Here is a 22,942-nt window from a genome sequence, read left to right as displayed (position 1 = left end):
TTCCCCGAATCCCTCCAGTTGGAAGAATGTGTTGGGTCATCAGCTCCAGATGAATTGGAGGTCATTGGAAAAGATTCTGGATATGGAATTGCAGAATCACAGAATTTCCGAGGAGGCAAGGACCTCCATGGCCCTCTAGTTCAGTTCACCCCCCTCCCCCCCATTGTAAAATAGCCAAGAATTGGTTATCTAACATGCTGGAGATTGGTGGTACCCACTATCTCCTCTGGAAGCAGGCCATCCACTTTGAGGCAGCTGTAAGTACGGAATTTTGCCTTATATCAAGTCTAGATAGGCCTTTTTGAAACAGGACATGGCTTCAAATCCCCTCTCTGCCGCTTCCTCCTTGTGGTATGCCTATTCCCCTCTCATGGCTTCAGTTTTCCCATTTGGAGAGCGATTTCTGGACCTGAGATTTTACTGGGCTACGGAGCTCCAGGTGAGGAGGTCCTTCTAACAATGCAGGTAAAGTAAGAGTTCTGCAGCCCACAGGGTCATCCAGCCAGGGAGGGAGGCAAGCTTTGGGATGAGAATGGATTTATAGAGCTGGAGGAGAGGAACCATGAAAGCCACCTAGTCCAATTCTCTCATTTTTCAGAAATTTGAGGTCCAAACAGGATGAAGACTTTGCCTGAGATCACAGATAGCAAGTGGGAGAGCTGAGATTCGAACCTAGGTCCACTGACTCCAAAAGCAGCAGCTCTCCAAGGCATTCCTCCCTCCCCCCCTAAAAAAATGGCCAGCAGCCTTTGGGGCCCTCGTTGCAGCGCCTCTCCCTGAATCCATGTCTCTCACTTAGCCTATGTGTATCTCCATCCAAGACCCCATGTCAATCCCGGGATTAAGCTCCTCACGGCTCCAGAAGACAGGACCCTGAATACACACTCAGTCCCTCGGCAAAGGCAAAGAAAGGGTTAACTTTTATCACGAACTGCGCGTGTGCGAAAAGGGAAGCTCTTGGCTTTGCTCCCATCCCCAGTCGGAGCCCTTCCTTAGTCTCATTTGTAACCCGTACGATGCTCCTTCGGCTGGTACAGCTCCACTGCTGCGCTTGCGCAATAGGGTCTCCTAGCTTCTGCTCCCTTCCGAAACCGAACTAAGCTTTCGCAAGCAGTATTGGAATAGCAGGGGAGAGGTCTGTGGTCTGAGAAGCCTAGATAGTCAGAACCGGGAAGACACTTGGAGATCCTGTAACCCAATCAGCTCAATTTATAGATACGACTTTTATAGCGGAAAGGCCAAGAGAGGGGAAAAGATTCGCCCCAAGTCACTTGGGCAGTCCAGAGGAGGGGTCAGATCTAGAACCCAGGGAGCCTTGGGCTGTCTCTCCTTGATTTCCGAGGTCTCCGAAATCTTTCCTCTACAATTTAAACTTAGAAGCAGTATGTGCCAAGTGTCGAGAGTCTGGCTCATATGTCCTCTTTGTAATTTACTACCTCTGGGCCTCAGTTTCCCCATCTGGACGAGATTAGATGACCCTTTCAGTTCTAAATCTGATTTTATGAGGGTGAGGGTTTCCCGGAGTGGCTGCACTTGGGGGGATGATCGGCTAGCCTAAGAAGGACTTCCAAGACTTGCCCTAAGATTTGTGTGTTCACAGAGTCGTGTGTGTGTGTTTCAGTCTCTGAGGACATTCTTTTCATGAAGGTCCGTGGTGGTGGCAGGGCTTTGACCGGTGGGGTCCAGAAGGAAAGGGTTTGGGCACCGTCATCAGTCAAGTAGTATTTTATTAACCTCCTACTACATGTCAGGCACAAGGCTGAGGGTGAGGGATACTAAGGCAAAAACCAGTCTCTGATCTCAGGCAGCTTTACACTCTAATGGGGGTATTCCAGACCTCCCCCTCCCCCAGTATGTTTAAGGTGTCCACTGGAACTTTGGACCTAGGAGCCTAGACTGCCTTGGGTTCGAAAATATCTTTATTGGGAGGATAGGGAATGAAGAGGGAGAGCCCTTTAGCATTCCTTTTCCAAAAAGCGATACAGCAACCTGAGGAGTGAGCAGGAAGAAAGGAGGTCATAACCCACCGCCAGAGGGCAGGAGTTTGCCAGAACCACTTTGGGCCTGAGGATGGGGAAGTGGGGCAGTCACCCTTAGGGTGCTGGGTGTGTGAGTGTGAGCAGGATGCCTGGATCCCAGTGGATAGGACAGAAGGATTCTGTCCCTGGTGAGGTGGGTCTGGGGGATCCAGCCTCCTGGGTCTTGGGGGAGGGCATCACTCACATTCCCAGCAGGATGAAGTTCGTGATACCCAGGCCAGCTGCCAGCCCAAGCAGGCACAGGTTTTTCAGTGTCAGAGCCCCAGGGTGGGCCAGCAATGTGGAGAAGCTGGGCTTCCAGGGTTCTGGGCAGTCGACTTTGGAGCCTTTGGCCTTCATTACCGCCCTGAACAAGGTCTGCAGCTCTACTTCGCCCTGTGCTTTCCCCGCGGTCACTGGGGACACACGAGGGGGCGGGGCGAGAGTGTGTTCTCTTCCCTCCAGCTGTAATCTCACCTTCTGCCTCCGGAACCCTGCCCTCCCCACCAGTCCTGATCCTGCAGCAACCCTGGCTCAGGCTCGGCCTCACCATTTAGGAAGAAGAACAACCGGGCCAGGGGTTGCAGATCGGAGCTAAGCAAGCAGGAGAAAGTCCCTTGGTGCAGGGGCCGAACAGGCCGGATCCGAGCAAATATATCCTGTGCTCTAGGTATCACACGGAAGTAGGAGAGGTCCCTGGTTCGGATCTTGGGGTGGGAAAGGAAGAGGGGGCCATGAGACCAAGAAACGCCAAGAGGCAGGGGCCTGGGTAGAGACAGAGAAACACTGGGAGACAAAGCCGGTGACGCGAGGTAGAAACACGGACAGAGGCATCTAGGGAACGGGGAGAAAAGGCAGCTTCAGGAGGGGATGGGAGGAAGGTTGGGGGACGGACGGATGCAGGGACAGAGCATGAAGGGATGGAGACAGAGATGGGGATGGGGGATGAGAGAAAGGTTAGGGGATGGACAGCTGGAGGGACAGGGGATGACGGGATGGAGGGGCACCAGAAACGAAGGGTAATAAGATAGAGGGAGGAGAACCGGGTTGGCAATGGAGGTATGGAGATAAATGGCAGTTAGGAAGGGCAAGGGGAATGAAGGAATGGGGACAGAGAGGGAAGACAGAGGGGCGAAGGAGATTGCAAAGTGCTGAGAAGAGAATGAGAAGAAAGGAGGCAGGAAGAGCTTTTTCTAGGACTTAGGAAGGGAAGGATGAGGCTGGAGGTTGGAATTAGGGCCAGAGACGCTCCTTCCCCCTTCAGTTACACTCGGAGACACTCACATTCCCCGCAAACAGCCAGGTATAGGTCAGCTCCGGGGGAGTGGAGAAAGGCACAGCGCACGAGAAGACAGCTTGGCCTCCCACCGGCACCGGCAAGTCCCGGACTGAGGAGGGGGTCGGGTTCTGCATAAACTCCCAGCCCACCCACTTGGAATTTGCCAGGCCGCCCCCGCCCCCCCATCTTCGTAAAGATGCTGTAGAACTTGCTCTTCTGGCCCCGCCCCACGAGCCCCGCCCCCTCTGGCCCCACCCCTACGACAGTTCTCTTGGCCCCGCCCCTGCCACCCTCTCCAGGCCCCGCCCCTCCAAGTAATGGCCACGCCCCCTAGACTCTTTCCGGTCCCGCCCCCTACTTGGGCACTCCAGCGGGAGGTCACAGTCATGGGCAGCGCACGAATTGCAGAAGAAGAGTCGGGCCAGTTCCTGGAACCCTTTGGGGGGGGAGGGGTAGCAGAAAGGACGCTGCTCGGCCCAGAGCGCCCGCCCTAACGGTCCGGGGTCCCGCCTCCCTCCTTCCGCCGTCCTCATTGGCCCAATGCTGGCGCAGTCCCAACCCTCCGCCTTCCTATTGGCTAATTAGGGCAAAGCTCCGCCCCTCATGGTTAGGGATACGTCATAGAACTGCACCGGAGCTCTGCCTCTCACTCTCGGACGAATTATAAAAACTAACCCCGCCCCCAACACCTCCCATTGGTCGGTTCCATCAAGATGGGCGGGATCCTCCGAAGCTTACCGCAGGGCGGCACGCAGGCGGGGGCTGAGGGGAGAGTGCGGAGAACCCAAATCAGCTTCCTCCCCCACTCATCTTTACGGGGGAGGGCGGGCGTAGGAAGTGAGTGGGGTGGGAATGGAAACACCCCCTCCTTCCCACTCCTCCAGGGCTTCTCGAAGGGGGCGGGCCGGAGTAATTTAGCATTCCGCGTAGGATACAGGCATGATAGTGCGGCATTCCATGGAGAGGAAGGGGCTGGGTAATGTAACATTTCATTGAGGAGGCGGGGCCTGGTAGTCCTCCATTCCATGGAGGGGGTGGGGCCAGGTAATGTAACATTTCATTGAGGAGGCGGGGCCTGAGAGTCCGGCATTCCATGGAGGGGGTGGGGCCAGGTAATGTAACATTTCATTGAGGAGGCAGGGCCTGAGAGTCCTGCTTTCCACTGAGGGGGCGGGGCATGACCTGCATCTGTCCAGGGAGGGCCAGGGTAACTCAGAGAACGGGGGGACAGGGGGGGGCGGGGCTTCAGGATGCTTGGCGTCTCTGGGAGGGGACCTCGGGGAGGATGTGCAGAAGTCCTACCTTTGCTCAGCTCCTTGATGACCTCTTCTATGCTCTGGGCAGCCGCGAGGAAGGCCACTTTGTAGGACTCTGGGGGTGAAGGTGGGGGTGGGGAGCCAGGGAGGGGTGGATGAACAGATTCTTAGAGCTGGAGTCTCAGACCAGGGGCCAGGAGTAGCAGAGGGACCGGAGGCGGGAGATCCCCCTGTAGCCCTAGTCCTCTGTCTATGCCGCCCTTCCTCCCCTATAAAGACTACATTAGCTTCTCCAGGAGTGTTGGACTTCAAATCAGAGTACGATTCTCAGATCCAGTATTACCCGTGTGACCTTGGGCAAGCCCATTAACTACTTTGGCTCTCAGTTTCCTCATCTGTAAAATGAGGAGACTGATCTGAAAGGTCCTATCTAGTTCCCTTGCAGCTCTAAACTGTGAAAATGTGAAAAAAAGAAAAGAAAAAAAAACTTTTCAGGGGCAGCGCAATAGAGCTGATAAAATCCTAGGCTTGAAATAAGGGGTGAGTTAAGATTCTGCTTAACCTCTCTGAAATTCAGGCAACTCTGAGAGTAATTCATAGATAGGTGGAGAAAGTCCCACATTTAGAGCCCTTGGAGATTTATTTAGTACTTTTCTCATCCCTATGGGGGTAGGTAGGCTTTAAAAAAAAAATCTTCATTTAGCTCCTGGAAGCTGAGGGTGAGAGAGAAGTGACCTACAATCACACAGCTGTTTGGAGATGGAGCCAGGACACCTGAGTGAAAATTCTGCCTCAGACATTCACTAACTGGGGGATCATAGGCCAATCAAATGTCCTCTCAGACTCTTAGTTTCCTCATCTGGAAAATAGGAATAATAATAGTAGCTAGTTGGGTTACTGGGAGGAGGGTGCATTGCATACCTTAAAGTGATGTAGAAACCTGAACTGTTATTACCAAGAAGAGGGATTAGGTTTGTCCTGCTTGGCCCCTAGAAGGTAGGACTAGGAGGGGCAGGGGGACAGGGGAGAAGGTGCAAGAAAAAAGAGCCCAGCTCCAGGAGAGGGAATGCTTCCCCAAAAGGAGTGGGTTACCTGTTCCCCACCCCCCAGGTGTATGAGCCCTGGAGCAGTCTGGACAACTCTTAACTGGTCTATCTGGCTCATCGTAAGGGATTGGACTAGAGGACCTTTGGGTGGGATCCACTCTTACTCTGAGATCTTAGATGTCTCCCTAATGATCTGCTCATTCTCTTTCTTCTATCCACATATGTCTTCTTCAGGTTGGTCACCTGTTCTGATCTCACTTTGTGAGCCCTGATCCAGTTTTTAAAACATTAATAAGTACCTACTATGTGCCAGACATTGTGCTAGACTGTGAAGGTTCAAAGACAAAAATGCATGTCCTTGTCCACAGGGAGCTTATATATGACTGGAAAATACCATGTCTACAGAGAATTACATGCAAGGATTTATTGTGAAGTGAGCCAGCTCACCAACACTTATTAAACATATTGCTAAAGGCAGTCTCTGCCCTTACAGAGTTCACCTTCCAATGGGGACATAACCGGAACAAAGGACCTAGAGACAGTGTGAGTGGGATTGTGAGACTGGAAAGGGCTCCTCCAGCAGAAGAGCTCAGTCTTGGAGAAGCCAAAAGGCCCAGGATGAGAGGAAGGCATCTACCTTGCGAGATAGTTTGTAAAAAGATCCCCAAAAGACAGCATGCCATGTGTGAAGAACCATGTGAAGGTGGCAGTGTCTGGATTGTAGGTTGAGTAGTAAGGTGAAAGGAGACTGGAAAGATGGGGGTGGGATAGGTGGTTTAGCTAATGAAGGGCTTTAGATATCAAACAGATTTTATATTTGATCCTGGAGGTAATAGGGAGCCATAGGAGTTTACTGAGTAAGGGTTGGAGGGAGGAGGGTGACATGGTCATGTCACTTTAGCAGTTCAGTGGAGGATTTAGTGGGTAGAGATTGGAGGCAGGAAGCTCCTGCATTAGTCCAGAGGTGAGGTGATGTGGAGGCAGCTGGCTGAGTACAGAGGAGGAGACATATATGAGAGAGAATGAGAACATAAGACTGTCATTGAGGACGGCGTGGGTCTGAGAGGTGAGTGTGAATGAGGTGTCAAAGATGAATGACCCCTAGATTGTGAGCCTGGATGATGGGGAGGTTTGGAAGAAAGGAAGGCAAAAGTAAGTTCTGTTTTGGACATATTGAGTTCTAGCTGCTTAACTTCCAGTATGAGACATCCCAAAGGCAGTTGGTGAAGTGAGACTAGAGGTCAGGAGAGAGGTTAGGGCTAGATATATAAATCTAGAATCATCTGCATGGAGAATGAATCCTAGGAGCTGATGAGATCACCAGGTGAGATAGGACAGAAGGAGAAGAAGACCCACGTCAGAGTCCAGGAGACACCCACAGTTAGTGAGCACAGCCTGAACGAAAAGGAGTTTGAGTCAGGGAGGTAGGAGGAGAACCAGGAGAGAAAATCAGCACAAAAACTCAGAAGAAATCATTGAAGATAGAATGGTGATTGAAACTAACAAAGACTTCAGAGAGGTTAGGAAGGATGGGGATTTAGAAAAGGTCATTGATTAGGGAATTAAGAGATCACTGGTAACTTTGTAAAGAGTAATTCCAGTTGAATGATGAGTCAGACCATAGAGTATTGGGGAAAGAGTTGGGTGGAAAGTCAAAGCACTCAGTGTAAATGGCTATCTCAAGGAGTTAAGCTATAAAGTGAAAGAAAGATGGGATAATATCTAACTTGCCTGTTGGATCAAGTGAGGGATTTTTTTCCCCTTCTTTTTAAGGATGGGGGAGACATGGGTGGCAGCAGAGAATCAGTCAGTAGATAGGGAGAGATTGAAGGTTAGCAAGCGAGCATGGGAATAATAGAGGGGGAATCTGTTGGAGAGGACAGGGTAGAATGGGATCAAGGGTGCCTGTAGAGGGGTTTGCCTCAGCGGAGATGAGGGTTACTTCATTATGTGAGACAAACGTGAAGGAAGAGATAGTGTGGGAAGATATCTGAGTGAAGTGAGATGAGGAGGAGGGAGCCCTCGGTGAATGGCCTCAATTTTTTCAGTGAAATATGAGGCAAGGTTCTCAGCTGAAAGGGTGGGGGAAGGGGTGCCATGGGAGAGGAGTAGGAGATGAAAAGGTTTGGAAGAGCCTCTGTGGTGAGTGGAATGGGAATTCATTATATCTGCTCTGGGAATCTGGCTCACCCCATCTCCAACGGAGGCTGTGAATTCCTCCCTGGTGGAGAGTGAAAGAGGGGCTGTGTGGCTAGATGCTTATTCTTTCTGACTTCTATCTCTATATGATAGAATTATATTTATCTATCACCCTTCAGAATCTGACAGACTGAGGGCACGAGGCTCTCTCTTAGGAATTTCAAAATAAAAACCACTCTCTCTGGTCCCTCTAAAGAGGCTGGTAACAGTGGGCATGTTCTCCACTCTCTCTCCCCCTCCTCTTTTCTCTCTACCCCCTCTCTCCTCTCCTCTCTTTCTCTCTCTTTTTCTCTCTCTCATTCTCTGTCTCTCTTCTTCTCTCTTCCTTCCTCCTTTAGTGGTTACACTAAAGTCAGTTTCTGCAACTAAGCAGTCACATTCATCCCAGCACACAGGAAGCAGAATTCAGGGAAGTTATACAGAATGGACAAGAGGATAGAACATAGAAGGAGTATATGTGCTTTTCCACATGGAAGAGAAAACCCGGGCTCTGTTAAGGGAGAATGCACCCTCTACTCTGAGCGATCCCTTGTCAGGGCAGGGGGAAGGTGGGGGGAGAGGGATGTTGGGAAATGAGGGACCGTTGGTTGGAGGGCTGGCTTTCCCACATCTACAGATCTGAGGTTTGTACTGAGAAAGGAAGGAGCCAGTAGAAAGGCTGGGACTGAAGAATGGAGAGAGAGAGAGAGAGAGAGTGGGGGCGATAGGGGGATCTGTTGCAGAAGAGGGGATGGAATGGGATTGTTTGTGCATGTCAAGGAGAAGGGTCATCACAATATGTAAGCTGGGTGAAGGAGGAGATGGTGGGGAAGGCATCTGAGTGATGTGAGATGAGGAGGAGGGGAGAAGAAGGAATTCTTGATGAATGGCCTCATTTTTTTTTTTCAGTTAAGTATGAAGCAATGTCCTCAGCTGATAGGAGAGGGGGAGGGAGAGTCATAAAAATTTTGAGTAGAGGTGAGAAGGTCTGGAACAGCCACTACAGTGAATTGATTAGGGGGTATAAAGGCACCATTTTGCTGCAGTGGGGCCCCGTTGCGATTAGAGAACATACGTTGGAAGGGGACCCACTTGGTACAGTTTGGTGCATTTCTCCAGGTCTGTTCAGCAGTACATGAATAGGAATGAATGCAGTGAATGGTGGGAGTAATCCAAACTTGGGGTTTGGCTAGACAAGCTTGGTGATGGGGCAGGGGACTTGAGTATGGAGGACAGTGTAGAATTCAACAAGAGATACAGATAGGGAAGAGGAGAGAGTGTAGCCAGGGCAGGGGGGATGACCTGGGAGAGAACTCCGAGGCTGGAGGAATTGATAGTCATGATGAGGATAAAGAACAGGGTCTGGGATCATGAGGAAGAGAGAAAGTTATAATGATAAAAGATTATGATCAAATAAAGGACTTCTGAACTTTCCAACCACAGCAGGGGAGCCCTTGTGGGGGATGGTAAGATCCAGGGTACAGCCATCTATGTGGGTGGTGGAGGATTGGGTCATGGGAGCTGAGGACTTTGAAGAGAGTGAAGGTATTTGAGGGAGCATGGCCATGTAATTTGGAGTCACCTAATATGAGAGTGGGGGTTGGAGGGGAGAGATAAATTGTGAGCCAGGAACTGAGGAAAGGAGATGCCCTTGGAACTGAGAAAACACCACCAGAATCCAGATTGAGTGAGAAATACAGATTGAATGACTGCAAAAGAGGAGACCTACTGAGTGACCTGGCAAAGAGAGAGTCTGAAAGTGACAAGGGGAGCCAGGAGTGTTGGTCTCTCCTTCGGTGACTGGTAAGTCGGAGGGTGGGAGAAGGGAAGACAAGGATGAGTGAAGGTACTGCCAGAGGCCAGGTCTCAGAGAAAGGAAAAGATTTAAAGTAAATGCAAGAGGAGAGAATCCTAGCAACTGGGGGAGGATTTAATTGGATTCAGTTTAGTTCTTTATTAAATGCCTACTGCTGACCCAGACACAGTGCTAGGCAATGGGGATACAAACCCCGAAATGGAATGATCCCTGTCTTTGACGAGCTCATGTAGAAACAATCTGTACACCAGCAAGTAAATGCAAAACTTGAAAGATAAGAATACAAAGTGATTTTACTAGGGGGTGGTGGAGCAGAAAGGTCTGTTATAGGAAGGGGCACTAGAGCTGAGCCTGAAGGGATCCCAATGGGGTAAAAGTGAGGAGGGAGAGGAAGATGGAAACATATCAGTTGGTTCATGTCCTTTCCACATTGTTTCCTGCTTCTTACTCTGAGTCCTAAACCCAGTCTAGAAGGTCCTCCTTCTTTTTGCCCAGTAAATACTTCACAGATAAAGTGTCCCAATTGAAAATGGGACACTTAATTATCTGTAATGGCAGATAAAACCCCTTTTTAACCCACCTTGGGTAAGTCAAGAAACATTCCAGGTGCATCCTATTGCCCCCTCAACCAATTACTGAACTTAAAGATCTCAAAGCATAGACTGGAAACCTGGGACACCACCTTTGGAGGTTCCAAGCAATGTACTCATAAAAGCCACAGTTTTGTAGGCCTCTGGCTTTCCCACTGGGCAGCTAGGTGGCACAGTGGATAGAGTGCCAGTCCTGGAGTCAGGAAAACTCATCTTCCTGAATTCAGATCTGGCCTCAGACAATTACTGGCTAGGTGACCCTGAGCAAGTCACTTCATCTTGTTGGCTTCAGTTTCCTCATCTGTCGAATGAGCTGGAGAAGGAAATGGCCAACCTCTCCAGTGTATCTGCCAAGAAAACCCCAAATGGGGTCACAGAGAGTCAGACACAACTGAAAACAACAGAACAACAGTGTTCTCATTCCTATCTCCAGCTGGCATAAAGAATGTGCTTTAATAAATCTCTTTTGGATGCAGTACTTGGCACAGTGTCTGGCACATAGAAGGTGATAAATAAATGTTGATTGATAAATACGTCATAGGATCATACATTCAAAACTGGAAAGAACCATAACAGCCATCTAATCAAATCCCTTCCTTTTACCAATGAAAGCCCAGAGAAATTGTGACTTGCCCACAGTCAAGTCACTTAAAAAATCCTAAGTGTAATAGGGGGGACTTGAACCCAAACCCAGAGCTCTTTTCATTGTACCACACTTCCTCTTCCTAGTGCATAAGTTAGCACATTATCACTCATTTGAAGATGCATTTGCCCCCAGACAAAGGAATGAGAATGGATAGGAGGCTTTGTTCAAGCCTCCTCCTAATTTTCAAATTCCTTGAATTCAGAGAGGTCTCCTTCCCATTTGTTTATTGAATTACCATAACTTAGTCACTAGAACTTTGGGTGTGGAAAAATGGTACCCATAAAGGCTAGATTGTGAGTCCGGGCAAAAAATGGGGATTATTGCTGTCGAGATGGCTGATGATGTAGGCAGACTACCCAGCTTCCCTGCTCCAGCAAAAAGGAGAAACTTGCACCAGATTGAATAATGATCACGAAAACCAACGAGAAACTACAGTAAGTGACTTCTTCCATCCCAGAACTGCACAAAAAGTCAGCTAACAGCCCACAGACAATAGGAAGTGAGACCACCAACAAAGCCAGAACCAGGATAAGCAAACAAACTCATAGCCTCCTAATGAGACCAGAGGAGGGACCGAGGCACATGTAGCCTGTAGGACTCTGTCCAGATGCAACAAAATGAGGGCCAGAAAATCCCTAAGAAGGCTTCAGCTGTAAACCAACACTGGGGTCCTTGGCTAGCAAGGCAGTATATGTGCAACAATGTTGGACCAGGACAGACTAGGAACCCTGGGCTCTGAGGGGCCTGATAGTCTGCCTTGAAGATCCATTGCTTTGAACCTCGGAGATCCAAATAGGACCTGACCTCCAGTAGGGGAAAGTCAGTACCAGGGGACCCAGAGCCGGACCAAGCAGGATAAAAAAGCATAGCAGGGCATGGAGCCTGGACTTGACACAACATCCAAATTCAGAAACTAAAGCTGGACAGATAAGCAAATCAAATAAAATGCTAACCAGTATAAAAATTATTAAGATCTTGAGATGCTCTCAAACAAGGAAAAAGTAATTCCATAGCTAATGCAACAGAGACTAAAAGAAAAAAAAGATTTTCCTCAATGACCAAATGAATACCTAGAAGAAATGAAATGAGGTAAAAAATGAAATAAAAGCTCTGGGGGAAAGAATTGAAAAGAGAATAAACAGCTTAGAAAGGACAGTGGCAAACATTACCCATGTAATGGATGACCTGAAAATTAAAATAAACCAAACAGAAATAAATGACTCCATAAGGCAATAAGAAATATTAGAACAAAAAAAACTTGAAAATAAAAGTTACCTGTTATCAAAAGCAACTAACCTGGAGAACAGGTCCAAGACAGTTAATTTAAGAACGCATGGTCTTCCCAAGAACCAAAATTTTTATAAAGCCTAGACCAGGGGTGGGAAACCTATAGCTTTGAGAGCAAACATGGTCCTCTAGGTCCTCAAGTGTGGCCCTTTGACTGAATCAAACACAGAACAAATCCCCTTAATAAAATAGTTTGTTCTGAGAAGTTTCATTTCAGTCAAAGGGCCACATTTGAGGACTTAGAGGGCCACACATGGCCTTAAGGCTGCAGGTTCCCCACTGGCCTAGATGCTCTATTTCAAGAAGGCATAAATGAAAACTGCTCAGATATATTAGAACCAGAGGGCAAAGTGAAGATAGAAGGAATCCACAAATCACCTTCTGAAAGAAATCCCAAAAGAAGTCCCAGGAATGTCAAAGTTGAAATCGAAGCCTTCCGAATCAAAGAAGAAATACTGCAAACATTCATAAGGAAACATTTCAAGTACTAAGGACCCACAAGACCTGGCAACTTCAACTATAAATGAAAAAGGATTTTGGAACTCAGTTTTCTGAAAAGCAAAAGACAGAGGCTTACAACTAACAATAACTTACCCTACAAAGTAGAAAAATTGGCTTTTAATGGGACAGAGGACTTTCAAATATTATAAATAAAAGAACAGAGCTGAGTAGGAACTTTGAAATGCACACACAAGAGTAAAGAGAAAATCTAGAAAGGTAAATTTTTCTGAGAATTGTCAGGGGCTGCATGATGATGCCGAGCTGACGTGGCAGGGAAAGAAACAAGTGTTTGTTGCGCTGTAAGAAGTGATGGTAGAGATGATTCCAGATAATTCTGGGTAGTATCAACTGATGTAGAATTGAAGTGAGAAGAACCAAGGGAACAATATATTTGAGGACAATGATGCTATAAAGAAAAAAAGAAAGACTTCAGAACTCTGGTCAATGAAGTGACCAAGCAACCATGTCTCCAGAGACCCTATGATGGAGCAGGCTACATTTTGACTTTTGGTGATAGACTCGGAGTGCAGAAAGAAACATGCAGTTTTGGACAGTCACTTTGGGGATTTGTTTTGCTTGACTAAATTTATTTGTTATGACAGTTTCTCTGTCTTTTAGTTGGAGAGAGGGATAGAAGGGTGAGGGGAGAAATGAAGAGGTTGGCAATTTCAATGCCATAAAAAGAGGGTAATTGAAACAATTTGAAAAATGCACAGATGGGGGCACAAGGAATTTCAGAGGGAAACACAGAGAAGTAGGAAAAATGTTAAAGTGGTATGTGGAATTGATTATATACTTAAAGAAAACGTAAACAATATTAAAAGGAGATTCATGTTCCACTTAAAAATTCTCTTTTCAGGATCTGCTATGAATCTGGAAATGATTTTTTTTTTGAGGGCAGGAGGTGGTGAATTTAAAATAAAATGAAAAAAGTAGGGTTTGGAAGAATTTTGCAACCAAGTGGAGGAGCGTTTCTGTGGAGGGAACACTGGAATTGGTGGCAGAAGACGTGGGTTCAAATATCATTCTGCCACTAACTCATGGCTGTGACCTTGGGTAAGTCCTTTCCCCTCCTTGGGATTCCTCTGTAAAATGGTGTGTGTGTGTGTGTGTGTGTGTGTGTGTGTGTGTGTGTGTGTGTGTGTGTGTGCGCGTGTGTGTGTGTGACTCAATAGTCTTTAAAGTCCTTTCCAGGTCTAGCATTCTGTGCTTTTATGATTCTACAAGTGGCCTTAGCCAAGTCACTTAACCTCTGTGGATCTTGGTTTTTTCATGTCCTATTTTTTTACTCCAGTGAGTCAAAAGAACCCTGATCTATGAGAACAAGGTGGCATGATGGATAGAATGCTGGACTAGGAAGTCAGGAACACCTCAGGCTGAACCCTATCCCAGATACTTCCCTGCTATTTAGCCCTTGGCAAATCTGGGCATTAATTTCCTCATGTGTAAGATGGAGATGGGGCTGCTAGGTGGTGCCATAGTGCATACAACACTGGGCTCTATGAATCAGGAAGATTCATCTTCCCTAGTTCAAATCTGGCCTCAGACAACCAGATGTGTGACTCTGGGCAAGTTACTAAACCTTGTGTGCCTCAGTTTCCTCATCTGTAAAATGAGTTGGAGAAAGAAATGGCAAATCCAGTATCTTTGGCAAGAAAACTCCAAATGGGCTCAAAAAGAATTGGAGAGGACTGAAAAATGAATGAACAACAGAGAGATGATGGCTCCTACCCCCCACAGTAATATATGTAATTACTTCCTAGATTACATATGTGTATATATATATATATATAACACATATATATTACTTTACAAACCTTAAGGCACCATGTTAGCTACATAATAATATATGACATATAATAATGATATCTATTTACATAGTCATCATATTAGCTATCTAGGATCCTATGGGTGTGGATCCTTCTTCCATGGACACACATCAAAGGTGCTCCATGCCTTGTGAAGGCTCTTCAAGGGTTACTGTAGCTGAAAGAATTCAGTCAACCCTCTGGTGATGAACTTCCTTGCCCTTTGCCAGGCCGCTCTTTGGACAGCAGACACAAGGTCTTTGTTGGGCCCCTACTAGGAACTTTTCCAGCTGGGTAGGCCCTGCTGGCAGAGCCTTCAGGAGCCAAGGATCCTGTTCAGGAGTGGGGGAGGTATTAGAAGGAAGGACTTTTGTACACAGAAAAATGGCTACATGGATGCAAAGAGCATTTTTCTATGCCCACATAATTTTGCATTTACTGAGGCATCATGGTGCATTGGATAAAGCACTGTATCTGAAGTCAGGAAGACCCGGGTTCCAATTCTACCTTGGACACTTACTAACTGGGTGGTATAGAACTCTAAGACTCAGTTTTCTCTTCCATAAAAGGAGGTGTCTGTCTGGTCTTATACATCTCTAAGGTCTATTGTAGTTCTAAATTTATGATCGTATGGTCTTGGGAAAAAATTCAGTTTGATAATATTAATAACAGAGAGCAAATATTTGTATAGTACTCTAAAGTTTGCAACATGTTTTAGAAGTAATATCTTATTTGATCTTTACAAGAACCTGAGGAGGTAGGTACTATGGTTACCCCCATTTCACAATTGGAAGAAACTGAGACTGAGAAAAGTTAAGTTGCCTGCCCAGGGTTGAACAGCAAGTATACGTCTGAAGCAAGATTTGAAATTCGAATCTTCCTGACTTTAGGTCTGGAACTCTTATACATAGCATATCCTTCCACCCCCACCCCAAACTGGCAACTCATTTAATTTTTATTTTCAATAACACATAAACAAATTTTGACATTGGTTTTTTTAAAAATGTGAATTTCAAATTTTCTCTCTCCCACTTCCCTCCTTCTTCCACAAGAAGGTGAGCAACAGCTGCCATTTCCACAAGTATTTGTTCAGGGGATGCTATATTCAAGCACTATAAAGAGGACAAGTGTTGCCTCTGAAAAGCTTCTACTTCTCAGGAAACACAGAACAGAAAGACAGAGAAATAAATAAAAGATAGTGTGAGGAGGGAGAAGTAAGGCTTGCCCCTGAGAAGGTGGCTCCTAATCTGACAAGATCAGGGAAGAATGCTTTTCTAAAAACTTACTTCATTTTAATTTTTTGTTATTCCAAACCTGACAAACACAAGTATCACCAGGCATTTCCATATGCAAAGAAGAGCAGAAAAAAATCAGGTTCTATGTGAAATCAAGAATCTCCATTTTGTAGTTGTTTGGGTTTTTTCCCCAAAGTCTTTAACTCATTCAGTGTTATTTATCCTTAAACTATCCTGCTGGTCTGTGTTTCCCTCTGAACCTCCTCCTGTTCTATTTTACAGAGAACTCATACAATGCAGGTGCTCACATGGTGGTCAGTAACAAGGACCCTCTCAAGATCTCTGAAGAACTTTGGAATCAATTGGGAGGCATGGGAGACACTGACGTAGAACTACCCAGCATGGCCTGCCTCCATCAAAGAAAGCACTGTGCTCCAGGAGCAAAGCAGAACTGTGGTAGCTCAAAAGAAATGTGAGATGCACAAATTTAGAGACATCTCCATGCCAGATTTTCATGTGGGACTGTTTGTGCTCTTTTGGGCTTATGTTGGTCTGATCAGCTTTAGTCAGACACACTATTCCTTGACTCCAACATAGTGATATAATTTTGGTCCTTCTCAAGCATGAAGGACAAAACCCAACTAGACTGCTGTTTTGTTGTGTGCAATTTTTTTTAGTAGGAAGTTAAAGATTCTAAGAGTCAGAGATGAGGGAGTTCAGTCCAGGCTCGCAAGACAGCCTGAGAAAAGAGATGGAGGCCAGAGATGGCATTTCTCATGCAACGAATGGTATGCAGACCAGTTTTCCTGGAAAACCAGAATGTCTGAAAGGGACTAATAGGAAACAAGACTAAAAAGTCAGGCTGGAATCCAATGGTGTCATTTTCTCATGGAGCCCTCCGTTACACTTACAAGGAAAGAGAGAAGGGCCAGTGCTGAAGTTGAGAAGCAGGATGACAACCTATTGGAGAAGGTGGAGAAGGGTTTCTTGATCAGATCCAAGATTAGATGCCCTGTGAGATAATAGTACTCTTTGCTATTAGGGATCAGACAGGGCTGAATTCCTGGGTAATGGAAGTCTCCATGTGCTGGCTGTGTAGAGTGCGACTGTCATAGATGTATTTTGTAGGTAAAGGTTGGACCAGATGCCTTTGGAAGTCCCTTTGAGCTTTAAAGTTTAGTCTCTCTATGACATCATTCATCTGCAAGTGATTTGTCCCACATTATATGGGCTAGTAAGTGTCATAGGACAGACTGGATGATACAGTCGCTGACCCTAAACCACTCTATCCACTACCCAGCATAGTACTAGTACTACTATCAGTATTAGTATTTGAACTGAACCTGTGATTTCATTGATAGAGGAAGTGTCTACCACCAAGGGAAATGGCAGAGGGAAGGGAATGAGCATTTATACAATACCCACTATGTGTTAGGTGCTAAGTGCCTTACAAATATTATTTCACTTGATCCTTTCAACTACCCGAAGAGGTAGGTGCTGTTATTATCCCCATTTTATTGTTGAGGAAACTGAGGCAAACCTGCTCTGTGATGTCTAGTCTTTAGAGAGTGGTCTGAGGGCCCTGAGAGGTTAAGGACTCTAGTGCTTAAGGTCTCAAATAGCCAGTATGTGTCAGAGATGGGCCTTGAATTCAAGTTACTCTGACTCCAATGCTGGCTGTGCCAGGCTACCTCTCTGATATAATAATAATTATTATAAAATAAACTACTATTATGGTACCATTCTACTACAAAATACCATCAAAATGCATAGTAGGCATAATAGCAATTATAGTGGTTGCTGACTCATTCCTGCCATGTCACGTGGACATCTCAAGTGTGGGTTATGAAGAGGCAGTGGGGTATGGCTGGACCATCATTCAATCAGAATTGTTCTTTCCAAATTACCAGAGATCTTTTAATTGCCAAAACCAATGGCCTTTTCTCAATTATCATTCTTGACTTCTCTGCAACAAATGAGCCTGTTGATCAGCCTCTCTTGAATTCTCTCTTTATGTTTTCATTACTTTGCTCTCTCTTGGATCTCCTCTTACCTGTCTGAATGCTCATTTCCTGCCTCATCATGTATATCATGAACCCAAACCATGAGAGTTCCTCAAGGCTCTGCCCTCGACCCTCTCCTTCTCTCTTACTATACTGTACTATCTATTTTATACTTTCTCCTCTCTCTTTGTATGTCTTCTCTCTCTTCTCTCTTTCAGTCTCTTCTCTCTGTCTCTTCTTCTCTCTCTTCCTCTTTCTCCTCTGTCTGTCTGTCTGTCTGTCTGTCTGTCTCTCTCTCTCTCTCTCTCTCACCTCATCAGTTTCCATGGGTTAAATGATCATTTTGATGTAAATTAATTACATCTAGATCTAAATATTTGGCCCCATTTCTCCCTGCTCTCCCGTCCTGCAACATTAGTTAAGGCAGCTGCCTACTGCAAATTCCAAACTACATTCCAGTGACATTCCAACCAGATTTTGAGTCCTGACTCCACCAGTTACCACTCATGTGACCCTGGGCAAGTCACTTAACTCTGCCTCAGCTTCCTCATCTGTCAAATGAACTGGAGAAGAAAATGGCAAACCACTCCAATGTGCAAGAAAACCCCAGATGGGGCCATGAAGAATCAGACTAAAATGACTGAACAACTGCCTACGTCCCAAACAGGGTTCCTTCTCTTTCCCCAAATTCATCTCTTTCCCAATCTTCCCTATTATCTGTCCAGAGCACCCATTTGTCCCTACTCCTAGGTTCTCAAACTCCCCGTCCCTCACACAAACCCATGTATCCTATCAGCTCCCAACCCTTCCCATCCCGATCTCCATAAAAACTCTTGCATCAGTCACCTACTCAGCCATCATCCTTGCCACCACCCAGGGTCAGCGTCTCCTCATCTCTCTCCTGGACTATTATAATAGACTCCTCACTGGAGGTCCCCTCCTTCAAGTCTCTCCCCTCTCTACTCAATCATCCATACAGCAACCCAAAGGGATTCTCCTAAACCACAGGCACAGGCCTGACCATGTCACTCCCCTTCTTAATGTACTCCAGTAATTCCCTATGATCTATAGGATCAAATGCCAAGTCCTTTGTCTGACTTTTAAAGCCCTTTATGACTTGGCTCCAGCATACTTTTGCAACATACTAATTATACATTGCTCTCCTTTACACACTCTCTGATATGAACTGTTCTTTTTGCTGTTTCTCACACACAACCCTTCATTTCCTGTCTTTGTGTTGGATGCTGAAATTCCTTGCTTTTTCACTTCGGCCTCTTCCAACCCCTCATTGCCTTCAAAGCTCAGCTCAAGCATCCCCTTCTTGAGACCTTTCTGGATCCTTGAAGCTAGCTGGTACCTCCCTCCACCAAACTGCCTTGAATTAATTTTGTATAATCTATACATACATATAGATATACATGTTGTGCCCTTTGGTGCACTGGAAGCTCCCTGGAGGTAAGCACTGTTTTATTTTTTTAATCTCCAGCATCTAGTACAGTGCCTGACACAAAGCAGAGCATTAGTAAATCCTTGCTTGCTTGTTATGGCATGGACTCAAGACCCTTCCTCACTGCTAGTTGCCCCATCTTGGATCTCCCCAGCTTATTGGTGCATAACATATTTTGGCTGCAGTCTGACTAAGGCAAACATCTGAGGGGCTAAAACTTCCTTCTATTGGAAAGTGATGCCTCCCACTGCATCTGGGCATCCCCTTTTTTTCTTTGGTTTTATTTTGTTTTTAGCTGCTGTGTTTCACCACTACTTCCTATGGAACTGATAGCCACTAAACCCCTCAGCTTTTGTTTTTTCAGACTGATTGTGGTTGGCCATGCCTTCCCCCATCTTAGAAATGGGAGACTGATTTTTTTTTTAAACTCAAATGTGAGATTTGATATTTAGCCCCAGTGAATTTAAGCTTCTTCAGTTGGGTCCAGTGTTACATAGCCTGCCAAGATCTATTTGGATCCTGCCACTGGCAGTTGATGTGTTAGCTCCTTGTAATCTGGCTCCTTCTCCCTACCCTACCTGGAATAGCATTTTCAAGAGTCAATTCATTCTTTGTCTTCAGAACCTCGGCATGAGACTATAAATTAGTCAACCATACCCCACTTGATTAGAGAGCAAGGCTGTGGGACCTGTTGTGTGTTCATGGTCTGGTTCACCCATTGTGTGCACAAGTAATAGTAAAACTGCCTTGGCTGAGTCAGAAAAATGAAAAAAAAAATGAGAGAGTTAATTTGTTGACACTAACATCCTTAATGACAAAATTGCATGGATTCTTCTCCTTGCCTTCTCTGCAGCATGTGGCCCTGCTGACCACTGGGCACCCTTCTCTTCTCCTTCAGAGATGTCACACTCTTTCTTGGTTCTCCTTCCATCTCTTTAATCTCTCTGTTTCATCATCTTCCTCCTAGCCCTGAGGATGTCTTCAGCTCTCTTTCATACTCTTTTAGCTAGGGGGTCGAGCATGCACAAGAAGACCTAAATTCAAATCTAGCCTAAGGTACTTACTAGCCATGTGACCCTGGGCAAGTTGTTTCACATCTGTCTGCCTCAGTTTCCTCATCTCTAAAATGGGGACAATAATCTCCCAGGGTTGTTGTGAGGATCAAATAGATAATATTTGTCAAGTGTTTAGCACAGTGTTTGGTAAATATGTGCTTAGTAAATGTTCTTTTCTTTACTTTTTTCCATCACTGTGGGGAGGTGGAGGATCATTTCCACTTGTCCTGACCTATGTCTTGCCAGTGGACTCAGATGACCCTGCAGGAGAGAGTGAGCCTGGTGACTTTGCACAGCCTTGCCTTGCTTAAATCTAATTCACTTGCAAGTCAGAACACCACCCTCCAGATGTCATTGGTCCTCTTTGAGAAAGAAGGTCAAATTACAACAGTCTTTCACTGGAGGGTCTATTCTAACACTGTGAATACACTGTGGGAACAGTGATTTCCAAATCTCTGGACTGCAATGGAGTCCTGTACCTCCAGTGGCATCCCAGAACCCTGATGTCCTATGGACCCTTTGGACTCACCATCCTGATCACTGGAAAGGAAAAGTTTTGTTTCCTTTATGCTGAGACTGATGAGGTCCTAGAGCCTAGGTGACCCCCACCAAACTATGGCTGCCCCTGTCAAGAGCCTAGTGTCAATGACTTCCACCTTCCCCCCAGAAAGAGCCTTGAGGTGTCAGCACACCTCTGAGTTCTCGTACAACTACCTAGTACCTAGTGCTCTCACAGCTCCTGGGGGATCACACCTCTCCTCCAGACCCAGGGTTATCACACCTGTGCTTAACACAGTGTCCTCACACCTCTATGGAGCTCCTGGGCTATTGGATCTCATGGAGCATGGATTTTTCTTTGAATTTTCTTTTCCCTTCAAGTGTCAGAAACAAACAGTTCAAAGTACAGAGAACAAAAAGGTACAGGTCTGTGAACCTGGAAACTTCTGTGTATAATATTTTGAAAAGTGTATATTATGCACACACAGATATGTATATAACCTAAGACAAAGCTTAGTCTAAGACATACTGTCTGGATGACTCTGGGCAGGTCATTTCCCCACTCATGACCCTGAGAAATTTTCTAAGATTCCAAGTTGCAGAGAGAAGATGCTGACTTGCTTGAAAGAGGGCATTTTCTCACCTGGGAGTTCCCTGTGCTAATGAACTCATAGGGCTGGTCCTTCATCCTGAGACATTTAACAATCTTGTCCTCTTCTGAATTTTAAAAATGTTTTATTGATCCTTTATCTTCTCTCTCTCTCTCTCTCTCTCTCTCTCTCTCTCTCTCTCTCTCTCTCTCTCTCTCTCTCTCATATTAGGTATTTTATGTTTCCTTCCTCCCTCTCTCCCTTCCCTCTTCCTTCTTTCTCTTCCTGCCTCCTTTCTTTCTTCTCTACCTTCTTTCCTTTCTTCCTCCTTCCTTCTTTCTTTGTTTTTTCTCACCTCTGTCACTCACTCCAAATAGAAGCCTTCTCCACACTTATTTATTTTCTGCATTTATTTAATGCTCAATATGAGACTTAGAATGAACCAATGATAGATTAGACTCAAATCCTGCCTCTGAACTGGCTAACAACCTCACCATTGATATTTTAGTGTCCCAGGCAATTTTACGAATCTGCCGTTTGTAAATGCATGACCCATCTACATCCATGGAGGAAATTTTCACACTGGGAAACAGTTCTCTACACTGATGAAAGCCCAGGTTCTAAGCTCCCCAAATGTGCAAGGGACACAGGCCTTCACAAACCACTTCAAAGTCTAATTAGGTTCATAGGATTATGGACTGAAAGATGGAGGAGACTTCAATTTATCCAGTTGGCCTTATTTGATAGATGAGGAAACTGGAGACAAGTCTAAGCCATGCAGGTAGAAAGACCCAGAGCTGAGACTGGAACATAGTATCTTCTAACTGCAAATTAAATATTCTTTGTACTATAAACTGATACATTGTAAAAAGCCTTGTTGGTGCCTTCTGTCTTTACTTGATTTCAAACCTAACTCCTCCAGGATGAATCATCTCTTGTGATTAGGGAAAACAATTAACCAAAGGCATCTGATTCAGAAAAAGGTATACCCCATTCTGTCCTGGTAGTCCCCCACCTTTCTGACTACCATGAAACATTTTGTAAGTGGCTATTGTGTGAAGAATACTGGTCTCAGTTCTAAGGATAAAAACACAAGAAAGAACCTCTGGGGTTCACAGTCTGATCAGGGACAACATACAGTTGATGATACGAGGGAGTCATCAATAATAATCGCTAGCATTTATTGATAGCAAACCCACTGTAGGGTTTGCAAAGTGTTTACATATATTATCTCAGCTGATCTTCACAACAACCCTGGGAGGTGGGCACTGTTATTATCTGCATTTTATAGTTGAGGAATCTGAGGAAGGTGGAGGTTAACTGACTAGCCCAAGGTCACACAACTAGCAAATGTTAAACAAAGGCCAAGTTTGAACTCAGGTCTTCCTGCCTCCAGGCTCAGTGTTCTATTCACTGAGCCATCCAGCTGCCTAGTATTGTGTATTATAGTAATAATATAAAGACAATAGCCAGCATTTACATAGCATAGTGCATTAAATGTTATCTTATCTGATAAATTCAAAAGCAAAAGTCCAGTATGTGAAGTTCAAGCAGGCAGGTTCATCTCTGACTGGAGGAGAATGTGAAAGGCTTCCTGAAGGGAGGGTTTATGATAGGCAGGATTTTATCAGGTGAAGGAAGAGGAGGAGAGAGGGCATGTCAGGCATAGGGAACAGGGTGAGCAAAGGT

General features: G+C 45.7%; 1 protein-coding gene and 1 long non-coding RNA gene across 2 annotated transcripts in view; one reads left to right on the top strand and one right to left on the bottom strand.

The window, feature by feature from the left end:
• Positions 1-1,709: 1,709 nt before the first annotated feature.
• SPACA6 (sperm acrosome associated 6) overlaps positions 1,710-22,942 on the bottom strand; it is a 32,506-nt gene continuing 11,273 nt past the window's right edge. Inside the window, exons 3-9 of the mRNA XM_072607810.1 lie at positions 4,600-4,668; positions 4,036-4,059; positions 3,656-3,733; positions 3,303-3,406; positions 2,569-2,725; positions 2,224-2,434; positions 1,710-1,989 (exon numbers count right to left, since the gene is read on the bottom strand). Of these exons, the coding sequence (XP_072463911.1) occupies positions 1,956-1,989; positions 2,224-2,434; positions 2,569-2,725; positions 3,303-3,406; positions 3,656-3,733; positions 4,036-4,059; positions 4,600-4,668 (677 nt within the window). The 3' untranslated portion in view covers positions 1,710-1,955. The remainder of the gene's footprint in view (positions 1,990-2,223; positions 2,435-2,568; positions 2,726-3,302; positions 3,407-3,655; positions 3,734-4,035; positions 4,060-4,599; positions 4,669-22,942) is intronic.
• LOC140503660 (uncharacterized) lies at positions 4,693-22,124 on the top strand. The gene is made up of 3 exons (XR_011966842.1): positions 4,693-9,580; positions 13,477-13,673; positions 15,943-22,124. It is a non-coding gene; the product is annotated as an uncharacterized lncRNA (long non-coding RNA).

Source organism: Notamacropus eugenii, chromosome 5 (genome assembly GCF_028372415.1).
Source record: "Notamacropus eugenii isolate mMacEug1 chromosome 5, mMacEug1.pri_v2, whole genome shotgun sequence".
Lineage (NCBI taxonomy): Eukaryota > Metazoa > Chordata > Mammalia > Diprotodontia > Macropodidae > Notamacropus > Notamacropus eugenii.
This window is presented reverse-complemented; position numbering and strand designations above follow the sequence as displayed.